This window comes from Leptosomus discolor, chromosome 9, assembly GCF_034619465.1.
Source record: "Leptosomus discolor isolate bLepDis1 chromosome 9, bLepDis1.hap2, whole genome shotgun sequence".
NCBI lineage: Eukaryota > Metazoa > Chordata > Aves > Leptosomiformes > Leptosomidae > Leptosomus > Leptosomus discolor.
Genome location: NC_141399.1, coordinates 40,695,717 through 40,717,345, shown reverse-complemented (window position 1 = coordinate 40,717,345; position 21,629 = coordinate 40,695,717). Strand labels below are relative to the sequence as shown.

At 50.6% G+C, this 21,629-nt stretch overlaps 1 protein-coding gene across 1 annotated transcript in view; it reads right to left on the bottom strand.

Moving 5' to 3' along the window:
• The window catches only part of LOC104354713 (melatonin receptor type 1C), a 45,516-nt gene extending 34,625 nt beyond the window's left edge, over positions 1 to 10,891 (bottom strand). Inside the window, exon 1 of the mRNA XM_086469949.1 lies at positions 10,717 to 10,891. Coding sequence (XP_086326075.1) covers positions 10,717 to 10,891 — 175 coding nt within the window. The remainder of the gene's footprint in view (positions 1 to 10,716) is intronic.
• Between the last annotated feature and the right edge of the window lie 10,738 nt (positions 10,892 to 21,629).

Sequence of the window (21,629 nt, the reverse complement as noted above, 5' to 3'; positions counted from 1 at the left end):
TTAATACGTTTGAGAGAAAGTTAACGCACCTTATGCCCACACCCTCATGGCACCATTGGCCATACTCTTCCTGAATTTCAGCTCTGACCTCCTCCCTGACCACACAGAAAAGCCGCAGGCTTGGCCTGAAGGTGCTGTAAGGTTGGGCTACTTCACTTGGCTGGGGAATCAATTGCAGGGGCTGGGGTTTGCTTTTATTTGGGCTGACTTATGTCAGCTCTGCAGAGAAGACACCAGGCCAGTGTTGAGAGGCCTCCACTGCTTTCTCAGCTCCTCCACAACTGAGGCAACTTCCAAAAGGTACTAGAGCATCTCAAACTAAAGGATGAGGAGGGAGGACCTTAACACGTAGAGACTGAAGAACAGTCTCTATCGGTGCAGAGACTGAAGAATAAATTAACCTGGAAAAGGTGTAGTTGTAGAGGAAGGCTACCCAGCTGCTCAGCCCTGGCTCTGCTCCTCAAGACACCTCTCTAGTAATGTCAACAGACAGATATGACCCAGCAAACTTTGACGAAAAGCTGCAGGTAGTGAATGGTACAATGCACGGCTGTTCTCCTCAGGCAGCACAGGACCAAAGCTACCAACACAGGCTATTGTGCTCCCGATGACTTGCATGAATGTTGTCTTTGGAGTACGTGCTTGGCAACCCCAGCAGATAAACAGACAGCATTTCCATGGTGGAATACCATAAGGTTCTGAAAGAAATACATTTAAGTTATTTTCTCAATATTATTAAATCCAGGAGTGGATATTTTGAATACAGTATAATCCATTTTCCTAGGAACCAGCCAAGAACAACACTAGGTTTTGCTTGGAAAATGACAGCAGTGCGGGGGAAGTGCCACCGTGCTGCCATGCCTGCCTCCGTCAGGGACACAAGCGTGAGCCCTGCACACTTCTCCCAAAGTCCCCAACCCTTCCCTCCTCCACCAGTGTGCCTCAAAACACAGTTCCCATCAGCTCTTCCCTCACCCACCACAGGGGTGAGCCCTGATCCCTCTTGCCGACGCTGGTGTGACTCTGCTCTCCTCCGAGCCAGGGACTGACTCTCCATTGGCCCAAGGAAGCCCCAAAGCTGAGTGCTGGTGAATACATTGGGAGGGCAAATACACCACACTAAAAAGGCCAGGCAGGAGTATTTCAGCAGCCTGCAGATGGGACTCAGGGCCAAAGAAGAAGTGGGAGGACAGTGAGATCTGGATGGCTCCTGCCATTGAAACTGGCCAGCAGACGCAAGCAGGAGAATAAGTGGATTGGGCAGGTACAGAAGAACCAGCCCTGAGCACAGATCATCTCCCAGTTTCCAGCACTTCCACCCTAAAAGCAGAGCCCAAACCCATTCCCATGCACCAGGACCCCAGTCTTTTACTCCCTCTTATCTTCTCTACCTGCTGCCCACTCCACAAACCTTCCTATGCCACGTTTGTATGCAAATCCCAGGGCTGGTTTAAGCTGCTGTAATCAACGTAAATCAATAGGCTCTTTTCACACTGCAGCACATAAGAAAGCAAGTTAGTCACGCTGCACAAATTATCAGAAAATCCTGGAGCACCTGGAGAACATCGCCTTTTCCTGAATCCCTCCTTGTGAATCTCCCCACACGTAGGACAGAGCTAAAGCCACCAGAGAGCCCTGTGCCCCGCATCTTGGCTCATGCAGGCAGCCCGTGTCTTGCAGGAGCTGTGCTGTGGGCACGCCGGGGAGGCTGCTCCCTCCTGCCTGGCTGTCAGGCACTGTTTCCCTCTGGCAGCAAAGGCCAGAGCTCCAGTGCCTAATGCATCCAAATGTGGCTCTGATGTGGATTTCACCCAACCCATTAAAATTAAATTTGCTCTACTTTCTACTGCAATATCTGCAGAAATAAAACCCACAGCTGAGATCTAAAGGCCAGACACAGGGCCAGGGGTAAGATGATATACGTTAGACTCCATTTAACTTATGGCTCATAGAGCCATGGGAACCGCAGGCTGCATGCCTGCTCGGCACCCACAGGGCCAGCTATGTTCTCTCTCAGAAGACATCAGGGTCTCTTGAGCCCACCTACCCTTACTGTCAAACACAAATGTCTGCAACAGGCAGAGCTACCAGTTCTCCCCACCTGTCCCCTCAGGATGGGGAAGAGATACAGCTCGGTCAGTCTGAGCATCCACCCTCCCGCCCTTGTTCACTTTGGCTGTGGTTGGCACATCCTGCCACCTCTCCTCCTACTGTGGCCAAATCCTCACCACTCCATCAGCATTTCCACTTACCCTGCTTCTCCCTCAACTTCTGTGCATCCTCCTGCCCCAGGCCTTGCTGAACCCATCTCTACGTGGATCCTTTTATGCTGGCCCAGGATCCACAGCTGTGACACACTCATTCCCCAGCAGCTCCAGCATCCAGCTCAGCTGTGCCTGAAATTCACCCAGGACCAAGCCCAGGCCCACATGTGATGCATCTAAGTCAAAGGACAAGCAGGGATTGAGGGCAGGTCAGACCCTGGGCTGCTGGACCTCAGTCCCCCACAGCCATTACAGCGTTTGTCAACATTACATCCAAAGGTGATGCTGGTGATTGCTCAACAAAGCAAGTTCTGAGGTCTCTCAACAGAAGACATCAAGTGGATGGTCTCAGAAGACAGGGACTCACTGGTCCTCACTCCACCTTTCAGGAATGAGAACAGTTAAACATAAGAAAGTTATGCCATGGGTGTCCTTCTACATCTTCCATACAGAGGAGTCCCATCAGACTGGGGCTGTCAGGGACAGGAGTGTCCTGGGACCATGGCACAGCCTTCTCCTTGCCAACCAGCCCAAAGGACAATCCTGTGCTCCTTCGCCCCTGCTCTCTGCTGTGGGACGGAAGGTATTAAACATCCTGCTCAGAGAAAGAAAAGCAAACAAAATGCAATGCAAATACAAAAAGAAAAAAAAATACAAAACCCACCTCTGAATTAATTTCCATTTTATTTATAGGCCATCACGATAGTTGTCTTTTTAAGCCTTTTAATTAATCACTCCACAAGTCACACAGGGAACAGCTACTTTGAGTATGAATGCCCACCTTCCCTCTTCCTGAAACACGTTCCAGCTTGTGCTGAAGGACTGTCTGCAAGGTAATTAATTATTTGCTATTATCTAAGCCAGTACTTGGCTCTCCAGATCTTTCAGGAACATCAAGTCCTGGGGCAGTAATGCTCTTTGGGGATGAGAGGTAATGAAGAAAGACCTTTGCTAGAGGCAAGGAAGGGCAAAGGTGTTGGAAGGATTCAGAGAGGGAGAAAGGGAGCTCAGCACTGGGCTGAACCTGGCTCGCTAACTTTTGTTGCAAGGTCCATAGGGTGGCCTTCCCAGGGAGGCAGGGTGTTATTTTGTGTGATACAAGATGCAGATCTTCCTAATCAGAGGATTTTTGTTTCAACTAATTTGAGGGTAACTGTATAGAGCCCTGCACCAACAACCACTAACAAAACTTTTGTCGAACGCTTTGCAAAGACACATATTCCTCAGTTCAGAAATGCCAGAATTACTGTTTCTAGTGGAAACCTGATTCATTTCTCTCAAATCGTATATTTATCATATAATCACTTGCTTGACCACATACCATCTGGCTATCAAACCACCAGCACACGTGAAGCGCATGCTGAGCACTGCTGACTTACTGAGTGACTAACAGTATTTTAACTTCATTCCCCAGCCGTACATCCACAACTTACGGTGCTGTGTTGAAGTCCTGCTCCAAATGGGGGTTGTTCTGAAAACCAACATGTGGGAGTGGGAGGATGTGCTGGTTCTGTCTGGGATAGAGTTAATTTTTTCCATATTAGCTTGTATGGGACTATGTTTTGGATTTGTGCTAGAAATGGTGCTGGTAACACAGTGATGTTTTCATTATTGCCGAGAAGTGCTCACACAGGGCCAAGGCCCTTTCTGCTCCTCACTGCACCACTGGGCAGGCTGGGAGTGCACAAGCAGCTGGGACAGCTGACCCCAACTGACCAAAGGGATATTCCAAACCACGGGACATCATGCTCAGCATATAAAGCTGGAGAAGAAGGAAGGGGGGACGTTCGGAGTGATGGTGTTCATCTTCCCAAGTCACCGTTACACGTGACAGAGCCCTGCTGTCCTGGGGATGGCTGAACACCTGCCTGCCGATGGGAAGCGGTGAATGAATCCCTTGTTCTGCTTTGCTTGTGCACATGGCTTTCGTTTTACTTATTCAACTGTCTTTATCTCAACCCATGAGTTTTCTCACTTTTACCTTTCTGATTCTCTCCCCCACCCTGCCGTGGGGGGAGTGAGTAAGCGGCCACATGGTGACCGAGTTGCCAGCGGGGGTTAAACCACAAGAGGGGAGTAGAGATTTCTGCTGGAAGTTCCACAAAGTTTCACAAAGGGGCTCCTGAGATCCAGCACTCCTAAAAATAATCCCATCTACATGAACTGCAAGGAGCGCTTTTTTTCCTGAAAAAAATAGCAAAAAAAAAAAAAAGAAGCAAAATAAAAAAAATTGGTGGCTTTGACCTCACACAGTTGATGGGATGGAGTCCCCTTGGGATCCCCTATGGAGCTGTAGGAAGGACCAATTTAGAAATACTTCTGAAGCTATTGCACTCCAAAAACACTTACAAGCTGCTCATGCCCGAGTGAGCCACCACCTCCTCCGGAGCTCCCAGAGCACAGCATGGGAGCAGCATACACGGGGCCACGAATGCTGTTCTGAGCAGGATGGCAGCTCTGAGCCTCCTCCTCTGCACTCTGGGCACCTCACTGCTCCTGCAGCCAAGGAGGAGCCCAGCACAGCACTGCTGGCAGGAGAGATGTGCAAGGGTCTGGGTGGGGACCTGACCTGACCCTCACAAAGGTGGAGCACATGAAGGTGATGCGGTCAGAGAACTCTCCAAATCAGCTTGGCCCTGGGGCTGTGTCCTGTGGCTGTGACATGGACCAAGCAAAGCACCGTTCCTCTGTGTCTCACTATGAAAATCATCTTCGAGGAAAAAACAGGTTAAGACTGTTCTTCACTTTACCCTGCTATTACACGTAAAGCTCATCCTTTACTTTAATCCAAACAGATTTTCTCACTCCTGCTGTTACTCCCGCTTCTCCCGCCTCCAGCAGCCAGTGGCCCCGTTCCAGCACCCTCCTGCAGAGCCACAGGGGCAGTGGGCTGCAGCAGAGGGATGCAGGGAGGGACTGACACATCCCCACCAGCATGCCTGCTCCACTGCCTCCACACCCCACTGGGTGCACTCGGGGGCAGCCCCAACGGACCGCTTCCAACAGCTCTGCGCCAACCGTACAGCCCGTGCAATCACCGTGCCAAGCCCCAGCCAGGCTCCTCCGGAGCAGCCCCAACGCTGCAGTTAACATTCCCATGGTTGATGGCACAGGGAGCATCACTGCCTGTCAACTTGATACGGCAAATTCGTCACCGTGCAGTTGAGTGAGTCAATAACAAAGCTAAAAGCAAACACTGTCATGGATTATTTCCCACCAACAGCTGAGACGCAACAGCGAGACCATTTGTCAGCAGCTCACCCATCTGATGTCCCAGGGACCCATCCCCGTTGAAGAGCAAGGCGGTGCCGGGTGTCACCCTTCCACATCAGAGGATCCAGGGAGCGGGAAAGGGGGCGCCGCTCCAGGGTCCCCTAATGCCCCAGCAACCTTCAAACTGTTTCATCCACAAACAGCACATTTCCTTCAACAGAGCCAACCCCCAACCAAGACACCTGCTGCGGAGTCCCTGCCATTTCAGAGGGTCAGAGGCTGGGTAAATCAGAAGCACTGGTGGGAGTTTGCTACAGACAAATGAATCAGTGGAACAGATGAGCAGATCCTGAAGCATCTACCCGCAATGTACAGAAAGAAAAGATGTAACTTCAGGCTTGTGGCAGATGCTGGAGGGTTTGTGGTGCTAAAAAAAAAAAAAAATTAAAAAAATTATAATTAAAAAAAAAATCTCAACACACCTACATATAATAGATGACTTTCTAGGACAAGGAAATCCTGCAGTAGCTGGAAGAAAACCAATCACAGCTCCCAACTACATTTGAGATAAGGAAACAGAACATGGTCCAACACAATGTCTCTAAAAGGTCAGTTTCCCAAAACTAGAAACAATCAGACACAAATGTAAGTAATGTGACAATTCTTATTGGGAAATGTTTAAAGACGCCTTAGTAGAGCCCTCCTTTCCTGCCCCAAAAAGTAATACTATATTAAAAAAAAAGTTTATTTGGTTTAAAGTAAGATTTTTTTTTTTAAGACAAGAGCCAAATTAAAAAATAAACAAAATAGGTAACAAATAGAACATCCACTATAAAATTAGTAGCTGGAAATCAATGCACTTTGTAAAGAAGATATCAAAGAAACTAATGGCAATAGGTACATCAGGAAAAAATGCAACAATCTATCAATAGAATAGGCTTGATGCTAAAAAGGTACAGTGAAATTATCCTGATACAGAAGATGTAGAAAGCATAAGCATTACTTTCTAACTTTGCAGATAAGGATGACTTATATTTCAGATATAACAAAATTCTCTGAGAAGGAAGCTGGGAAGATACCCAACACCGTCTGCCAACCATTTGTCACATCTGCAACTAGAAAACCTGCACGTCAGAGTGTATGAAGGAGCTCACCAAATCCCTAACATTGACTGTAGAGGAAAAAAAAAAAACCCACACAAAAAAAACAAACCCAGAAACATGTGCCAGGCCAGCCAGGAAGTTCCAGAGGTCTTGGAACAATAAATAAAAAACCCCACTCAAGCAAACAAAAACTTAGCGTTGTGCCAGTATTTTCAGGGGGCAAATGGCCTGACCCGGGATGTGCAGGCTGGTTACCCTGCCCGCGGTCCCCAGCAGAGGCAGGGAACGGCCAGCATTCGGAGACAGAGACACAATTAGTGCTAGTCCACACAGTTTTCTGGTCGGAGGGCTTGTCAAGCTGATGTAGTATTTCTTCTAAGAGCACACATTTGGCTGACAAAGGTAACCGTGTTGACATAATACATGCAGACTTGTGTGTGACGCTTGACTTTGGCCGGTGTGACAGTCTAAGAACAAAATCCCCAGCGTTATGCAAACATCAGTGTACAGTGTATATCCAGAGGATTAAAAGCCGGTTGAGCCCGGTGACCTCATTAGAGTTATACCTGCACCACCTGCCCCCACGGAGGTTCCGGCTCCCCAGAGAGACGCTTCCACGTGGGAAAAGGGCCCGTGACGCAGCAGAAATCACTCTCTGCACGCAAAGCTCCAGGCAGCACTGGTGGGAGACGTGGGTTTTCAGTGAATGCACGTTTTGGCTGCGTGCCTAAGTTTGCAGCAGGTTCAGGAGAGAAGGGTATTTCCAGAGCCTCTGCCCAAAGAGCAGGCTAACTCATTGAAAAATATTGGCTCTTTTTAGTGCAGATTTTCACACTTGCAAAGCTAGCAGCACCCACAACTGAAAAGCTGCAGACTCAGCCATGCCAAGAGCCTTTGGTTGGTCATGATCCTGCACATGCCACATAACACATATGTGTCATATTATTGCCTACATGAGTCCTAATCTGTGCTCAGAGCACCTTCCAGTAACAAAACAGGACACATCAACACCCACCCGACACCCATTACACCTTCCCAGAGTGAAAGAGGAGTGGCGTGATTTCTCTTGGAAAGTTTCAGGGGCCAGGTCTTTTTCTTATCCACCAGTGTAGTGATAGCAGGTTTGTGAAGGCTTTCAGCTGCCAAAAACGTTCATCCCTTCTCACCTGCCTCTCATAAAGACATACAGACTCCTGTCAGAGGAGCAGAGTTATTCCTCACACCTTTCACCCTCAACCATCTAAATGTTCTACACTGCAGACATACAGACCAAAGCCTGGAGCTTTGTTTGAAGTTCTTGGACCTTATGAGCAGCTTCAAGTGTCCGAGTAGCTGGGCGTTACTGTAGGAAAGCTTAACGCCAGCAGCTCTCCAGCCTGACTGAACAACCAACCGTGGACATGAACTGTCCACCATGGAGGAAGCCTGGGTCTTTCAGTGAATCCAGATTTCCTCTGCCCACAGGCATCACTCACCTCCTTCTGCTCGTTCAGCTCCAGGCAGTTGTTGGTGTTCTCCAGGAAGCTGACCACACCGATGATGGCACCCCTTGTGAGACCCTGCTTGACAGCCACACTCCTACTCTCTGCCCATTGTAGCTACAGGCTGCGCAGAGGTGCTGAAGTGTGCCAAGTACTGCAGAGAGGTCCAGGGGGATGGACCAAAAACCCTATCCCCACAAGAGTGATCACCCTCCACAGCTACCGAAGCAGTGCCTGTTTCACATCCCAGCCTGAATCCAGCTTATCCTGGCAATACAGTTTTAGCTCCAGCTGGACGACCTTGTAGCTGCGCTTCCCTGTAAGCTTGCTTCAGAAACAGAGGGCTTGGCGCTTCCAGGATTTGGCAAGAGCTGACACATCCACAACGGGTGTCCTTTTCATTTATTGGACTGGCTTAGGTTAGGTTTGAACATGAGCAGAGAAACTCTTTGTCCAAAGGACTTCAAGCTGGCTGCTGCGCTCCAGCTGAGTCCCTCTCATTCACGGTGTCGCTCACTTGACAGGAGGAGCGTGCACTGAGCTGAAACCCCTGACTTCTCATTCTGCATCTGCCCACTTGTTTCCCAACACGGATAGATGCAGGATATTGTCTGAACATCCTAAACACACATGATCTTTTCAACAAAACAAGATGACAACAGTTGGATGCTGGTGAGACGTTTTACCTTACTGAACTTCAGACCATTACCATCAGCCTGACCACCTCGCTTTCCTGCTGCTGAACCCCTCTAGTGACTTGGCAAAGGCATTCCCAGTTCAGACTGTTGACTGAAAGAGGAACGATGATCACATCAATGAAGCAGGACGGGTCTCTCGACACCTACCACCGCTTTGAAGCATGTATTCCCCACTAGTCACGCTCAAGCTCTGTGTGCGGCGAGAGCCACCTCCCCTCAAACCAGGGTAGGTAACAAAGATTTCACTTGTGTTGGTTTTACTCGTACATCCCACCAGCTTGTATGTCGGGCAGACAACAGGCTACTGACAGGGATTAAGATTTGGAAAATATGCCCGTGGTCACTTCAAGGGGAAGCTGTTCTTTCTCACTTTCACAGGAGCTTTAACTCAATTCATAGCAGAGGCAGTCTTAAGACATGAAATGCATTCAAGAGATTAGCAATTCGAAAAGTGATAAAAGCAGCCAAATAGTTTCAAATCTGCTTGCTGTCCAACCAGCCAGATAACATAAACCACTAGTTATCCTGGGGAGAAGGGAAGGGTGACTCTATTTTTCTTTCCCAGAACCACTGATCACAAGCTCACAGAAAGGAAAAAAAAAAAAAAGGCAAAGCTGAAGAGAAGGGAAAACACCATTCCCAACTGTATTAAATTCTCATAAACCCAGTACAGCATGTTCGTGTATTGTGAATACTACGGGCTGCATTTTGTGAACCAGTTTGAGAGCAACTCACTGGTCGAGGTCACTGCATCCAGTGCCTGCCCAAGCCAATGGCCATTTGTGTGCTATTATTGATAAATCAATCAAATGTTAAAGGCACTGGGGGGAAATTGTCCCATCAGTCTTACCCATCAGCTACTTCTCCAAACTCTGCTGAGTTACTCCATATTTACAGAAGATTGAGAGAGACAGAGAGAGATCAGATTCTCCAAAACGTTTACAGCTTTGTCTTACACATTATAAACACTGGAGATAGTTCATTAAAATCATTTTACAAGCTATAAAACTAAAGGTAATTTTATTTCTTTCACTGTAAAAGCAGACAGTGGGGCAGCCCTTAGCAAAACATACTCTACAGTATGTTTTAAGCAGAACTACACAGACTACTTGAAACTCCTTACAAAACAATTTATATACAGTGCTATTTCTTTGCTAAAATAACAAGACTTTGAAAGCAAAAAAGATTACACCCTCAAAAATACAGCCTTCTTAAAAACAGTTAATATCAATATCAACTTCACGATTTTCCTAGATTAATTCATTAGGGAGGACAATACATAAAGCTCCAAAACAGACTTTCAAATTACCCACGGAAAAGACACGGAAAATCTTCACTCTGCTTTCAGCTGGTCATCTAAAGCACATCCTTAAGACAAAAATGCTAAAACATATGCAAGGCTGGGACATAAAACAAGTGTTCAGCGTTGTTAACAGGCTCGTCTTAAACACAGGAGCAGTCTTCCTCCGCACCTGACTCTGGCACTTGGAGTTCTCCTTAGGAGCGCCTGCTTCCCTCGCTCCTTCCCAGCGCGCTCCTGGCTGAAGGAATGCGGGTTTTACCTGAGTCGCGACGTGCGTCCGGGCTCCTCGACTCGCAGCCACCTCTGGGGGACAGAAGTTCCGAGAAGTTGGAGGACAGAAGCAGCGGGACGGACGGACGGACGGGCAGCGAGCGGGAACTCGGGTCACCCAGGAGAAGAGGCGAGCGGGCGCTCTTCTGGCTCGCCGGCCGCTCGCCGCCCCTTCCCCGGGGGCAGCGCGGCTCCCAGGGCAGAGGTGGCCCCCGCCGCCGCCGCCCGCCGCCCCTTCCCCGGGCTCCCGCCCCGCCGCGGGCGGGGAGCGCTGCCGTGCGGGGCCGGCGGAGCCCCGGGCGCGGTGAGGGGCCGCTCCGCCCGCAAGTTGGCAGCGCGGCCGCGCCGCCCCCCGCGCCCGCCCCGCGCCCGCCCCGCGCTCACCGGCGTTGCGGAGCTTCTTGTTCCTCAGCACCGAGAGGATGACCAGCGCGTTGCCCAGCACGTCCACCACGATGGTGAAGATGAGCACGGCCGCCAAGGCGGTGGCGGCCCGCGCCGACGGACCCCCCTCCAGCCGGCAGCCCGGGCAGCTCCCGTTGCTCCCCGGCCGCTCCATGCGCGCTGCCGCCGGGGCCCCTCCTCCTCCTTCTCCCGCCCCGACGGCAGCCCCCCGGGCCGCCGCCGCGCCGCGGGGAGGAGCGCGCCTCCGCACCCGTCCCGGGGGGCGCACGCCGCCCCCTCCCCCGGCGGTGCCGCCGCCCTGCCCGGGGAGGGGCGGGACCGGGGGGGGGGGGGGGGGCGGCGGGGGGGGGCGCTGCCCGGTGAGCGGCGTGGGGCGCCCGCAGTGCTCGCCGGTGCGATGGCGCCACCGCGCGGCGGCGGCGGGGAGCGGCGGGGCGGGGCGAGGCGAGGCGACCTCCCCGGTGCGCGGGCAGCGGCGGGCGCAGGTGTGAGCGGTGCAAGGCCCCGCCCCCGCCCGCTCTACGGGGCTCCCGACTCGCCGCTGTCCCTCGCAGGGCTGCAGCCAGCAGCGCGGGGGGGAGGAACCGAGGGTTAATTTGGGGTTTTGCCCCAGGAAGAGGTCGTGGGCAGCGGCCGCGGCTCGTACAGCCCCCGCCGGCACGGAGCGGTGCTTCACCGAAGCCCCCGGGGAAGGCGGCCGGCGGCGAGCGCCTTGGCTGCCCCGCAGCCGCCCCGGAGGAGCAGCGGCCCCAGCAGCTCCCGCACCCCTCCAGCCTGGGCAGCTGCCGGGGAGACTCACAGGGCTCCTGCCCTCGGACAAGAGGGGAGAAATTGGGAGGTGAAGTTTCGCATCTTCTCCCTGTCGCGGGAGGGTTTCCTCTGCCTTTGCCTCCCACCCCCGTGGCTCTGCTGCCAACACGCCACCAGCTCCGCGCCGCTGGTCCCAGCCAAACCCGAGCTCGCAGGAACTTTTTCAACCAGTTATGTCGGAACAAAACCATTCGCTTTCCTTTTAATGCTTTTTACCGATTCTAGCGTATGTGATGCAGAAGCCCCAGCAATAATTGCAACTGCAGCAGCCCACTTGCATCCTTCCCAGCCGCAGGAAAGCGGTGCCCAGCAGGGATGTCCACTCGCCTCTGCCCAGTGTCACGGCCGAGGCTTCCGGGCACCTTTTGTGCTTTACTCCACATCAGCACAAGCAAGCACAAATCAAGCCCCTGGGGTCAGGTTGCAGCTGCAATACAGCAATCACATGAATTCTCAGCTTTATTTAGAAAATAAACCCAGAAAACAGGTTTTATGGGCCGTGGAGATGAGCCGTGATGGTGCGCTAAGGTATGGGTGGGGGCAGGAGAGAGGGCAGGGGCGCACCTGGCTCCCCACGGCACCTCCCCTGGCTTCAGCCCAAAGCCGCTTCCCTGTGTGCAGGTCAAAGTGCCTGAGCTAAGGTAAAGGCTGTGTCACAACCGGGCCCGGGGGTTTTACAACTGCTGGGTTGAGCGAGTCAATAACAAAGCTAAAAGCAAACGCTTTGGTGGCTTATTGCCCGCCAGCAGCGCACGAGTAGCAGCGAGGCACAGCCGAAACGAGCGGCAAACAGGGTCTGCCCTGGCCTGGTGGCACGGGGTCAGAGCCAGCCCCACATCAGCGCCCAGGCCTTGGCTGAGCCAAGTTGCTTCAAGCAGCTTTTTACCCTTTCCCCATGACTGGGGAGCACTCAATTTTGAAACAAAATGGGGTTTTTTGAAGATAATTATCAAAATCATGCATGTTCATATTGTGAAAGAGAGCTTTGTGCCTTGAAGTTTGGTTTCTTTGGGCTTCTTGGTTGACACTCTGCACTGGATTCTGCATAGTTTTGCAAATATTTTCTCTGCAGAAACCAAATAATTTTGTTCACAGACTTTCGGCTCATCTGTGTTTGGGACCTACCTGCCGTACAGGACAGAGGCAGGAGCAGCTCGCATGGACACCTCCCTTCAGCGCCTTTTTCCTTCGCGCCGCTCTGCTCCGGCACCTGTTTGCACCATTTTTAAGATGCTCTCAGGTGTATTTCAGATATGGAGAACTGGGACGTGCCTTCAGCAGACCTGAAGTTTATATGCAGGTGTCTTGGACTTGGTCTGAAGCTCATGATGATGGTGTTTGAAGACCAGGAAAAAGCTGCCTTTCTGCCTGTTTTGCTTCAAGATGTGTGCAACGCTATTGTTCCTCTCACAGCTCTGGAGGCTTCCAAGAGCCCCGGCAAACCTGCACCCAGAACATTTATCTTCTGCTAGCACCAAACCTGCTAGTGCTGTCTTCCAGCCCATTCCATCACGGAGGCCACCAAGGCGGGACATCCTGCAGGGAACTGGTTTTGCCTAGTGGTGGCAAACAGTAGTTGATTGCTGAAGAATCGGAAGAGTATCGATGCAAATTCTGCTGAACCCCACTGACCTTCACCAGCTGCAGGGCAGGGGTGGTTGTGCCGGTGCTGTCCGGGACAAGAGCACAGACAGGAGCACCAAAGCTGCCCAATGAAGATTTTAGCCTCACTTATACTTAAAACCAAAAACAAACAAACAAAGCAAACTTGCTAGCACCGCAGAGCAAGGTAGAGGAGGTGTCACATTTTATGAAACTACTGCAACTGGAAAAAAAAAAAAGAAAAAAAACACAAAAAGGGCTTTTCAGCCAGGAGCTTCTTTTGGTGAGTAATTTATACCTGCAAAAAGCAGTATTTTTCCACGGCCTGGTGCGACTGCCCTAGATGGGAAGGTCCACACAGCTCTACCAGGCATGTGCACATCTGCATGGTTACAGCAACTAATCTCTCGTAACACACTTGGAAGAAATTATGATAGATGTAGTGAGCAACTGTTTTCATCAGTGGAGTGATTTAGGTGAATGATTTTCAGGCTGTTTCCTCCCACCTTCCTGCTAAATGGACTCTTCACTGCTTCAATTAAGAAAAGGCTAGCACTCTAGGAAGCAGTGGCAAGGAAAAAAACCTGAAGGTAGAGGTATCAATAAGACCTTTTTAATTATGCTTTACCGGAATCTCTGACGTAAATCATACTGAAATAAAAATATCCTCAGTGCATTAGAAGAATTTAGGCTCATCTGATTGTGCAAGGACTATGAACGTGATCACAGGAGAAGGCAACTGAATTAAGGTCAGAAACCAGAGCCCTTCAGTACCCAAACTCCACTGGGGAGGGTATGGACATGTACACAACCAGGAAGACCGAGCAGAATGCAATCAGCGCAAAATATTTCAAGCACCAAACGCTTTTCACAGCGTCACGTCACAGCAGCCATGTGCAGTGAATCACTCATCCCTTGCTGAGCACAGGACTTGACTAGTGCTATGAAACGCCCTGCTTCCCGATCCTGCCTACCAAAGCACGCAGCTTAGTAAGAGTTAAGCCAGGTATAATAAACGAAAGCTTGCGTAATTGAAAAATAGCTGAGGCATTAATCTTCCTTCTCGGTACCTCGAGTCCTCTTTAAAAAGATTATTTTGTCTTCAGAGACAGCTTTAATGCTATTTAATGAATCGCTTATAAATGAAGGATTCCCCACACACATACACAGAGACAGGCTGACTACTACACTGATTTTGTCAGAGACAATTAACTTTTGTCAAATATACAAAGATAATGGCTATTCTCTACAAATTCCACTCTACTGGATTCGGCATATTTAAGGCCAGTTTGTCTTGACGTTTTGACTGAGCCTGCTCAGCGACAGTGACATACCTGTTTCCTTTAGCCAGACCTGGGGAACTCTTCGTGCTTACCAAAATAATCAGCAGCCGCCTGAGCACCCCCAGGCACAGGTAGGTTAGCACCGAGTAGGGAATACCAGGCTGGGAAATTCAGAATCCCAACACGAGCTCATTCAAAGGTGTTTTGATGTTCAGCTTCAAAGGAGGGAGGAGACATGAGAAAGAAGGAGAAATGCGGAAAAACAGGCCGCCAGGAAACCTTCTCCTGAGCTTGTACACTGAAAGTCTCGGTTGCAAACAGGTTGCAGGCAAGTATTCTTCGAAATGTAACTCCTGCAAAAGCAGACACCAGGCAGGACCATGGGGCAGGTTAGTGGTTTCCCCGCTGCAAATAACTCCCGGTGAGCTGCAAAGGCAGTTTTGTAGCATGAAGTTACTCCTAACACTGAGGTCCCCGAGCAGAAATGCTCAGTTATCTCCCTTGCCTGTGTCCCACCAAGGACTTGCTCTGTTCACCGGATGCACACATACAGCGAAAAGACACGGAGTGAAGCTGAACCCCTCCCCTGCCACCACACCAGCCTGGATGAGTACTCAGATTTATTTTCAGTGAGAACAACAGGCAATAAAAGTTGTGATTTCTCAACAAGTGGGCCTTTTGACTTGAGCAATGGCCTTTGGGAGACACACATAAGCAGGCACAGAAACACATCCTTTGCCATGTGGGCTACTCCCATGCTGTTTAGCCCCAGTCGGGATTTGGAGGACTCCCGCGGGGCTGCTCCCAGTGACGGGCAGAGCAGGTTTCCTCCACCCCTGAGCAGACCAGTTGAGGGTTTAGAGGTCTCTCCTGCCTCTCATGTAGATACCAGCAGCCTGCCGTGGTTTAATGCCACCAGAATGCAGTGCTCAGCCATCGCAGAGCTTCAGCACATGCCTTTGCAGCACAGTCTGTTTTTCTTGTTTAGGATTCTGGTCTAGACCCCAGACAACAGAGGTTCATTCCTTGACACAGTCTTAGACTCCTTGAGCTGACAAACACAGCTAAAATAAGCCATTTAGTCCCTCCGTGCCTCATGGCTGTTATGTTTAAAATAAGGACCAACACCTTTTTTCTCCTGCCTTGTCTGAATTCTGCCCTCAAATCCAGCATGTGGCCAGGAGGCAGAGCTATTTCCAAACCATTACCAAAGGAGGAATTGCCATTATCCGCCTGCAACCCTCTAGCCACAGCAGTAGTTCCTCTCTCTCAAACTTTTTTCTTGTCCATTTGTCCTGCAGAGGCAGGACAGCTGTACTGTGCATGGCATAAGGGAATCCCAGTCTTGGGAAAAAAAGCACTAGTCACTTCAGTAATAAATAGATGAATACAGCAGCTTGCCCTGAGCTGCCATCGCAGAAGAGATCAACAAACAAGCGCCTCTATTTATGCCACCGTGCTTGCATAGAAACTCCAGACAAACTAATAACCTCGTGTTCAGCCACTTCCCCTCTTTGTCACTGAAGCAGCAGCCTCATGCAGAGCGCACAGCTCGCTCACCCAGAATAGGCTTTTTTGTTAATCACTCGAAAAGCCGCGGACACAGGCCTGTTCATTCAGCTCAACTGCTTAACACTGCAATCTAAATAAAAAGGGAAAGAAGGAAAACTTTGTATTCCTTTCCTACCCTGAATATTAAATGACACCATCAATGTTGCCTTGGGACGGAACATCAAACCACTTCCTTTGCTCCGAGATGGGATTTAAGAAGAATGACTTTGAGCTGACTTGCCTTTTCAAATCTCCCATTTTTTCCCCATCTCAAACTCAAGGACGCAACATGAATGAAATCAGAATTAGCCTCGTTGCAAACAAGCAAGGGGGGTGACCTAGATTCACTTTGCCTCTCAGAAGGAAGTGACGGCAAAAGTTTAAAACCCACCATACGGGGCTGTTGACGGCGGCACATCTAGGTCAAAGTTTGTTGTGATCAAATCGTGCTTTCCAAAAAGGCTTTCACTAACGGGATGATTTGTATGGCAGTGGCTGAATTATGCATGGGATTCGTACAGCCTCTGCTAGCAAATAACTCCAGCCCTTCTGGCACGTGTGGAGAAACTCAAGCTCTTCCTTGCAGCATCTTCTGTGGCTTGAACACAGCTCTGTGACCCTGGGGACACGTGTTGTGCTGGGGCGTTGGGGTAGCCCTTGCCACCAGCCACATCGGGTCGCATCCCATGCTGTGCCAGGCTGGAGCTAGTCTTGCTGGAGGTCTTGAGGTGCTAGGATGAAATGTGGGGGGGTTTCAGTGTTCCTATTGAATCCTGCCCAAAAAGTCCCAAATCAGAGGGCCTGCTCCCAGCGAAGGCAGCCTGGTTGCTGTGTGGGCTGCCGGCGCTGCCTGGATGACAGCTGGGTGGTGGCACAGGACTCTGCCCAAGTGATGGTCACGCTGAAGGAAATACATGGAAATGATCAGGCTGGTGGAGTTTGCTGTGGTGAACTGGGCGGGGGGGGGGGGGGGGGGGGGGAAGTGACCTCAGGGGAGGCCACAACTGTTTACCCCATTAAGCCAGGAAGATTCAACTGATGCATTTTGTGGCTAAACAAATCCTAAAGAATTTAAAGTGCTCTAGTATCTGAGCAAGAAACGCCTACATTGCCCAACAACAGGCAAGTTGCTCAGGGTGCTGCTAGCTCTGTGCTTGTCAGCAAGGCAGTGAATCTGGAAAAAAAAAAAAAAGGGAGAGAGAGAAAAAAAAAGAAAAGAGCAGCAAAGGAAAGAAAGGAAAGCTGGCTCATGACAGACTGGTCCCCCCCTCAGACAGGGGCCCTGTTTGTCTTCAAGATCTGTGTTTAACTCGAGCAAAAGAAAGACTGCTCATCTGCCTCGCACCATCCCCACAGAGCATATGCTCAAGCAAGGGTGGGCAAGGCTTTCCCCCTTACACTGAGACCTCCTGGGGTGGCAGAAGGAAAAAAGAGCACTTCATATTTTTCCCATTGAGATTCCTCACACAATCCCTTTTTTTCCTGCTGGTGAAAACCAACAACAAACCCACTCTTGCTCCTTACGTGTCTCCTTTTGCTGGTCCCTTTCCAGTCCACCCCTTCTGCCCTGACACCCTGTGCACACAGGAATCCCACTGCTCTCATAGCCTCGGCACCTGCAGGGACACTAGCTGGGTCACTCTTGGTTTTCTCGGTGCCACTCTCACAGCCTCTCGTCTCCCTTCCTCCCTTCCTTCCTTTCTTCCCCCTCCCCAAATCTGGGGTCTATCCCAGTTAGGGGTCAGCTGAGAGGGGGTCAGGCCAACCTTTCAGACACATCAGGGTATTTACCACCACCTGTATGCAGAGAAGGGACCTAAGCTTATCCTCTGGCTGTGTTTCAATCCCAATAAAAAGGGCTAGTTAGTGCTTCACAAGGAGCTAAGACTGGCTGCCCCCCTGAGAGCCTGGAGGGAAAGCGCTCTGCTCCACAGATGGTGCCCAAGCAGAGGTGGTTGCTCCTTTCTCTGGCACCCTCAAAAGTTTGTGCAGCATCTCAGACCTCCAGCATTGCTCGCCAGGCGCCTGGCCTTGCCGTGGGGGGAACAGTGCAAGACAAACTGCCGAGATGCTCTGGGGACTCCCTTCTCCACATTCCCCCCTCCCACTCCCCAGTTTGCATTGCAGTTCACCTGGATGCACACCCACCTGCAAGCACTTTGCCCCCACTCAGCACTAAGTCCAAGCTGCTTTTCCAGCTGGGCACAGCACAAGCCTGGCGGGGCATGGGGCAAACCCGGCTGGGCTCTGGCCAGCCCAGCTCGCTGGCACCTGTGTTCCCCACCCAGCCGCACTGTCACTGTGGGGACACTCACAGTTGATGCCACTCTTTTGTCAAAACCACTCCATTGCCATTGGCAGCTGCTTTCCAAAACTAAGGCTGAAATTGCCACCGTCATCCTCTTGCAAGTGGAGCAATAACAGTCTTGAGAAAGAAAACAAGGAGATTTCCCTTCCCCGAGCAGCCCCTCCTGCAGCCTGACTTGCGGGAGCCGCGACTTGAGCAAGCTTCAGGAGCACTTGGCACTAACTGCCTCGTCACAAGCCAGCAGCGCAGGAAGGACAGCGTGACACGCTGTACTCCAAATATCGAGCTCTTAATTACGTCCCAAGCAGCACCTCTGCGCCTGCAGTAATGAGGGCTCAGCTACATCCGCGGCTGTTAGCGAGATCCTGTTTTGCTTCATCCTCATTATGGGAAATAGCATGCTCGGATCCAGCAGCTGGTGGAGATGTTTCCTCTTGTGAAGGGGATTGCTTTCTCCTGTCAATTATGAGCAGAGAGCTCGACAGCCCTGAGCAAATTGCTAGGTGAAAGCATAAATAGGAGTACACGGGAACCGATTACAGCCTTGGTGGCAGGCTTGCTTAAAAACGGCTGATAGAAACACAGAGGTCAAGAGAAATAAAATGTGTAGGGGTGATGGTGATGATGGCTGGCACAGCACTGCTGTGGATCTGACAGGGACATGTGCCCCCTGCCTGCCCCTGCAGAAACACAGCCGCCCACAGCGGTGGTGTGGCAAGGGTTAAGAGAGGGGCTGCAGCAAGTTGACTCCAAAGCCACAGTTTTTTCCCTGTTGAAGACATTCCCCTTTCTCAGGCCATTGCTTTGGTACATATCAGCAGCATGCATCCCACAGCTGGGAAACTTGGCACCCCTTGGGGAAAGGGAAACGATTCCCCCCTCTCACCTTACTCCTACCAAAAGCCCCAATTTCACTGGGCGCTCCAGAACACCTTCATAGCCCTGTGGGATTTCTAAAGGGTGAGCGACCAGGTCTCTGGGCTGAGATTGCACACCAAACCTTTACCCAGCACACAGCACCGGTGCTCATGCTGCCCACAGCAACTGCCCTCCCCCAGGGAAGTCCAGGGTGGTTAAATTTCAGCTGAGCGTCATACACAAACCCTTGTCCTGATGGATTCTCATTCCAGAGAAAAGGATGAGAAAGCACGTGTGCATTTTAACCAACAGTCTCAGAGATGGTTTCTTCAGCCATAGAGACTTGCTGGCTCCTCCCAGGCCAGGTTCACAGCCCCCAGTGCCCTGTCTGACCCCCGGAGCCTGCCTTTACTCCTTCCTTTGAGGAAGGAGGTAGCGATATCTCTTCTGCCCTACAGGTCAGCCCAGGTTTGGGGCCAGTTCAGCAAAGGGGCAGCTTTCCTGCCTGTTGTTGGCAGTGAAGGAAACGGGTGCCCATCTTAACAATGTTAACTTTGCTCTGCCCTCTAATACACTGTTGCTCATGAATTTCCACTGGTCTCCAGCCCACTCCCCATTGCCTGGTCTGATCTTCAGGTGTACCCAGACCTTCAGCCCATCACTAGTGCCCACACCAACACCCAACGTACGTGTGAAGCATCGCTCACGCTTGCTCCCATCCTGCCCATCCAGAAATCTCTTATTTGGCGTCAGCTCCGCACACTCATGCCTGTCAGCATTTTCGCAAGCTCTACAGAAGGTTATTAGTTCCTGCTCATGGAGCAGTTCTGTCTGAAGAAAAGCCGTTGCGTTTGCCTGGGTGGGCTCTGAAAGCTGGCCCTTCTATGCCATGCAGATCCCTTCTTCGCCTTTCCACTTCTCCCTTCCCCACAGACCCACTAGGAAGTGGGGTTTGTTCACCCACGTCACCCCAGCTCCCTTGCTTTCCTTCTAGACTCTGCAGGCAGAGCTGCCTATGATTTATTTCGTTGTGTTTAATACTGCTAAGTCAGAGGCACCAGAAATCTGCAGCTGGCAACTTCAGGCTGCTTTCCAGCTCCTCCATCCAGACCTGCCAGCAGACGTTTTCAGTTTTGGTTCTCAGATCTCCATTACAGTCTGGTCTCAAAACAGCAAATCCACCAGCCCTCCAACTGTGCACATTCAACTCCACAGCCTCAAAGCTGTTACAAACGAGCTGCAAGTTCCTCCTGCTTCTCACGAGAAACGGGTATCCCTCCGACGCGTCGTTCTTTGGCGGAGAGCAATATCCTTCAGATCTCTTTAGCACAGTTTGGTGCCTGGTTTTCCCCTCCTACCCGATTGTAGGCTGGTAAGCAAAGACAGCTCCTCAGAACCGGTGATGTTGAAATTCTTCTTTATCAGTAACTCCACTTACCTCTGCGACAAGGTGAAAACCTTGCTTGAATTTCTGCCACTTTCCTGGAGAATTTAAGTGACGCTGAACTGTAGGCGCATCCATCCTCCTGCTGCCTTTCCCTCAGCTTCCCTCTCCTTGGTGTGCTTTACCCTTCTGGGCCCACGTTTTATTCAGGCATGGAGGAGAAGCGAGAGCTGTGGTTCACAACTCACATGAAATTTCACTTAAAGTTGAACTAATAACTTGAGAGAAGAGAGATGGGAAGAGGAAAGAGGGATTTGCATTTGTCAGGTCCACCCCACTCTACTACAATCTGAGTGAAGAAAGCAGATTTGGAGGTGTTAAGTCAACCATGAAGTTTAAGAGGTTTGTATACATTTAAAACAAAACCCCCAATAGATGCAATGAACCCCCTGGTCAGGGTTTGTCCCTGCTCCTGGCCAAGGGCTGAGCACTCTCCCCAGGCAGAGGGGGCTTGAGCCTGGCATGCAGCACACACAAAAGAGCCTAAAGGAGAAGGCAAGGCTTGCTGAAGCAAAGCTGGATGCAAATCTTAAGAGCAGTACAGATCTGAGACACAGACAGCAAGCTTGAAATTAAATATAAATTCAGCAATCGAAAAAGTTGCCAGCAGTATTTAGGGTTTGTATATGTACATTACATATATATACATACACACACATATATATAAAGACCAACAAATCCTATCTGTATGCAATATGAGGAAGATGTTGCTATAGTAATCTTAATTTTACATTCCCTACATTAAGAAGAAGATTGCAAGTTGTTTGGCACCCAGACTGTCTTTTTGTTATAGCATGTGCTGCATTTAACCCAGTGGGACTCTGTTCTCTGCCTCTTGGAGCTATGGAAATAGAAATAACTACTAACAATATCATCATCACTACACGGCAGCCTTGGATTCAGTTTCCTTTAAAAAAAAAAAAGAGAAAAAGAAAGAGGCAGACAGAAAAAGAAACTGCCTGTGCGCATTAACATTGAGTATAGGCTTGGACACGGACATGTCCTCAAGGATGGGCAGCGACCCAGGGAGCAGCGT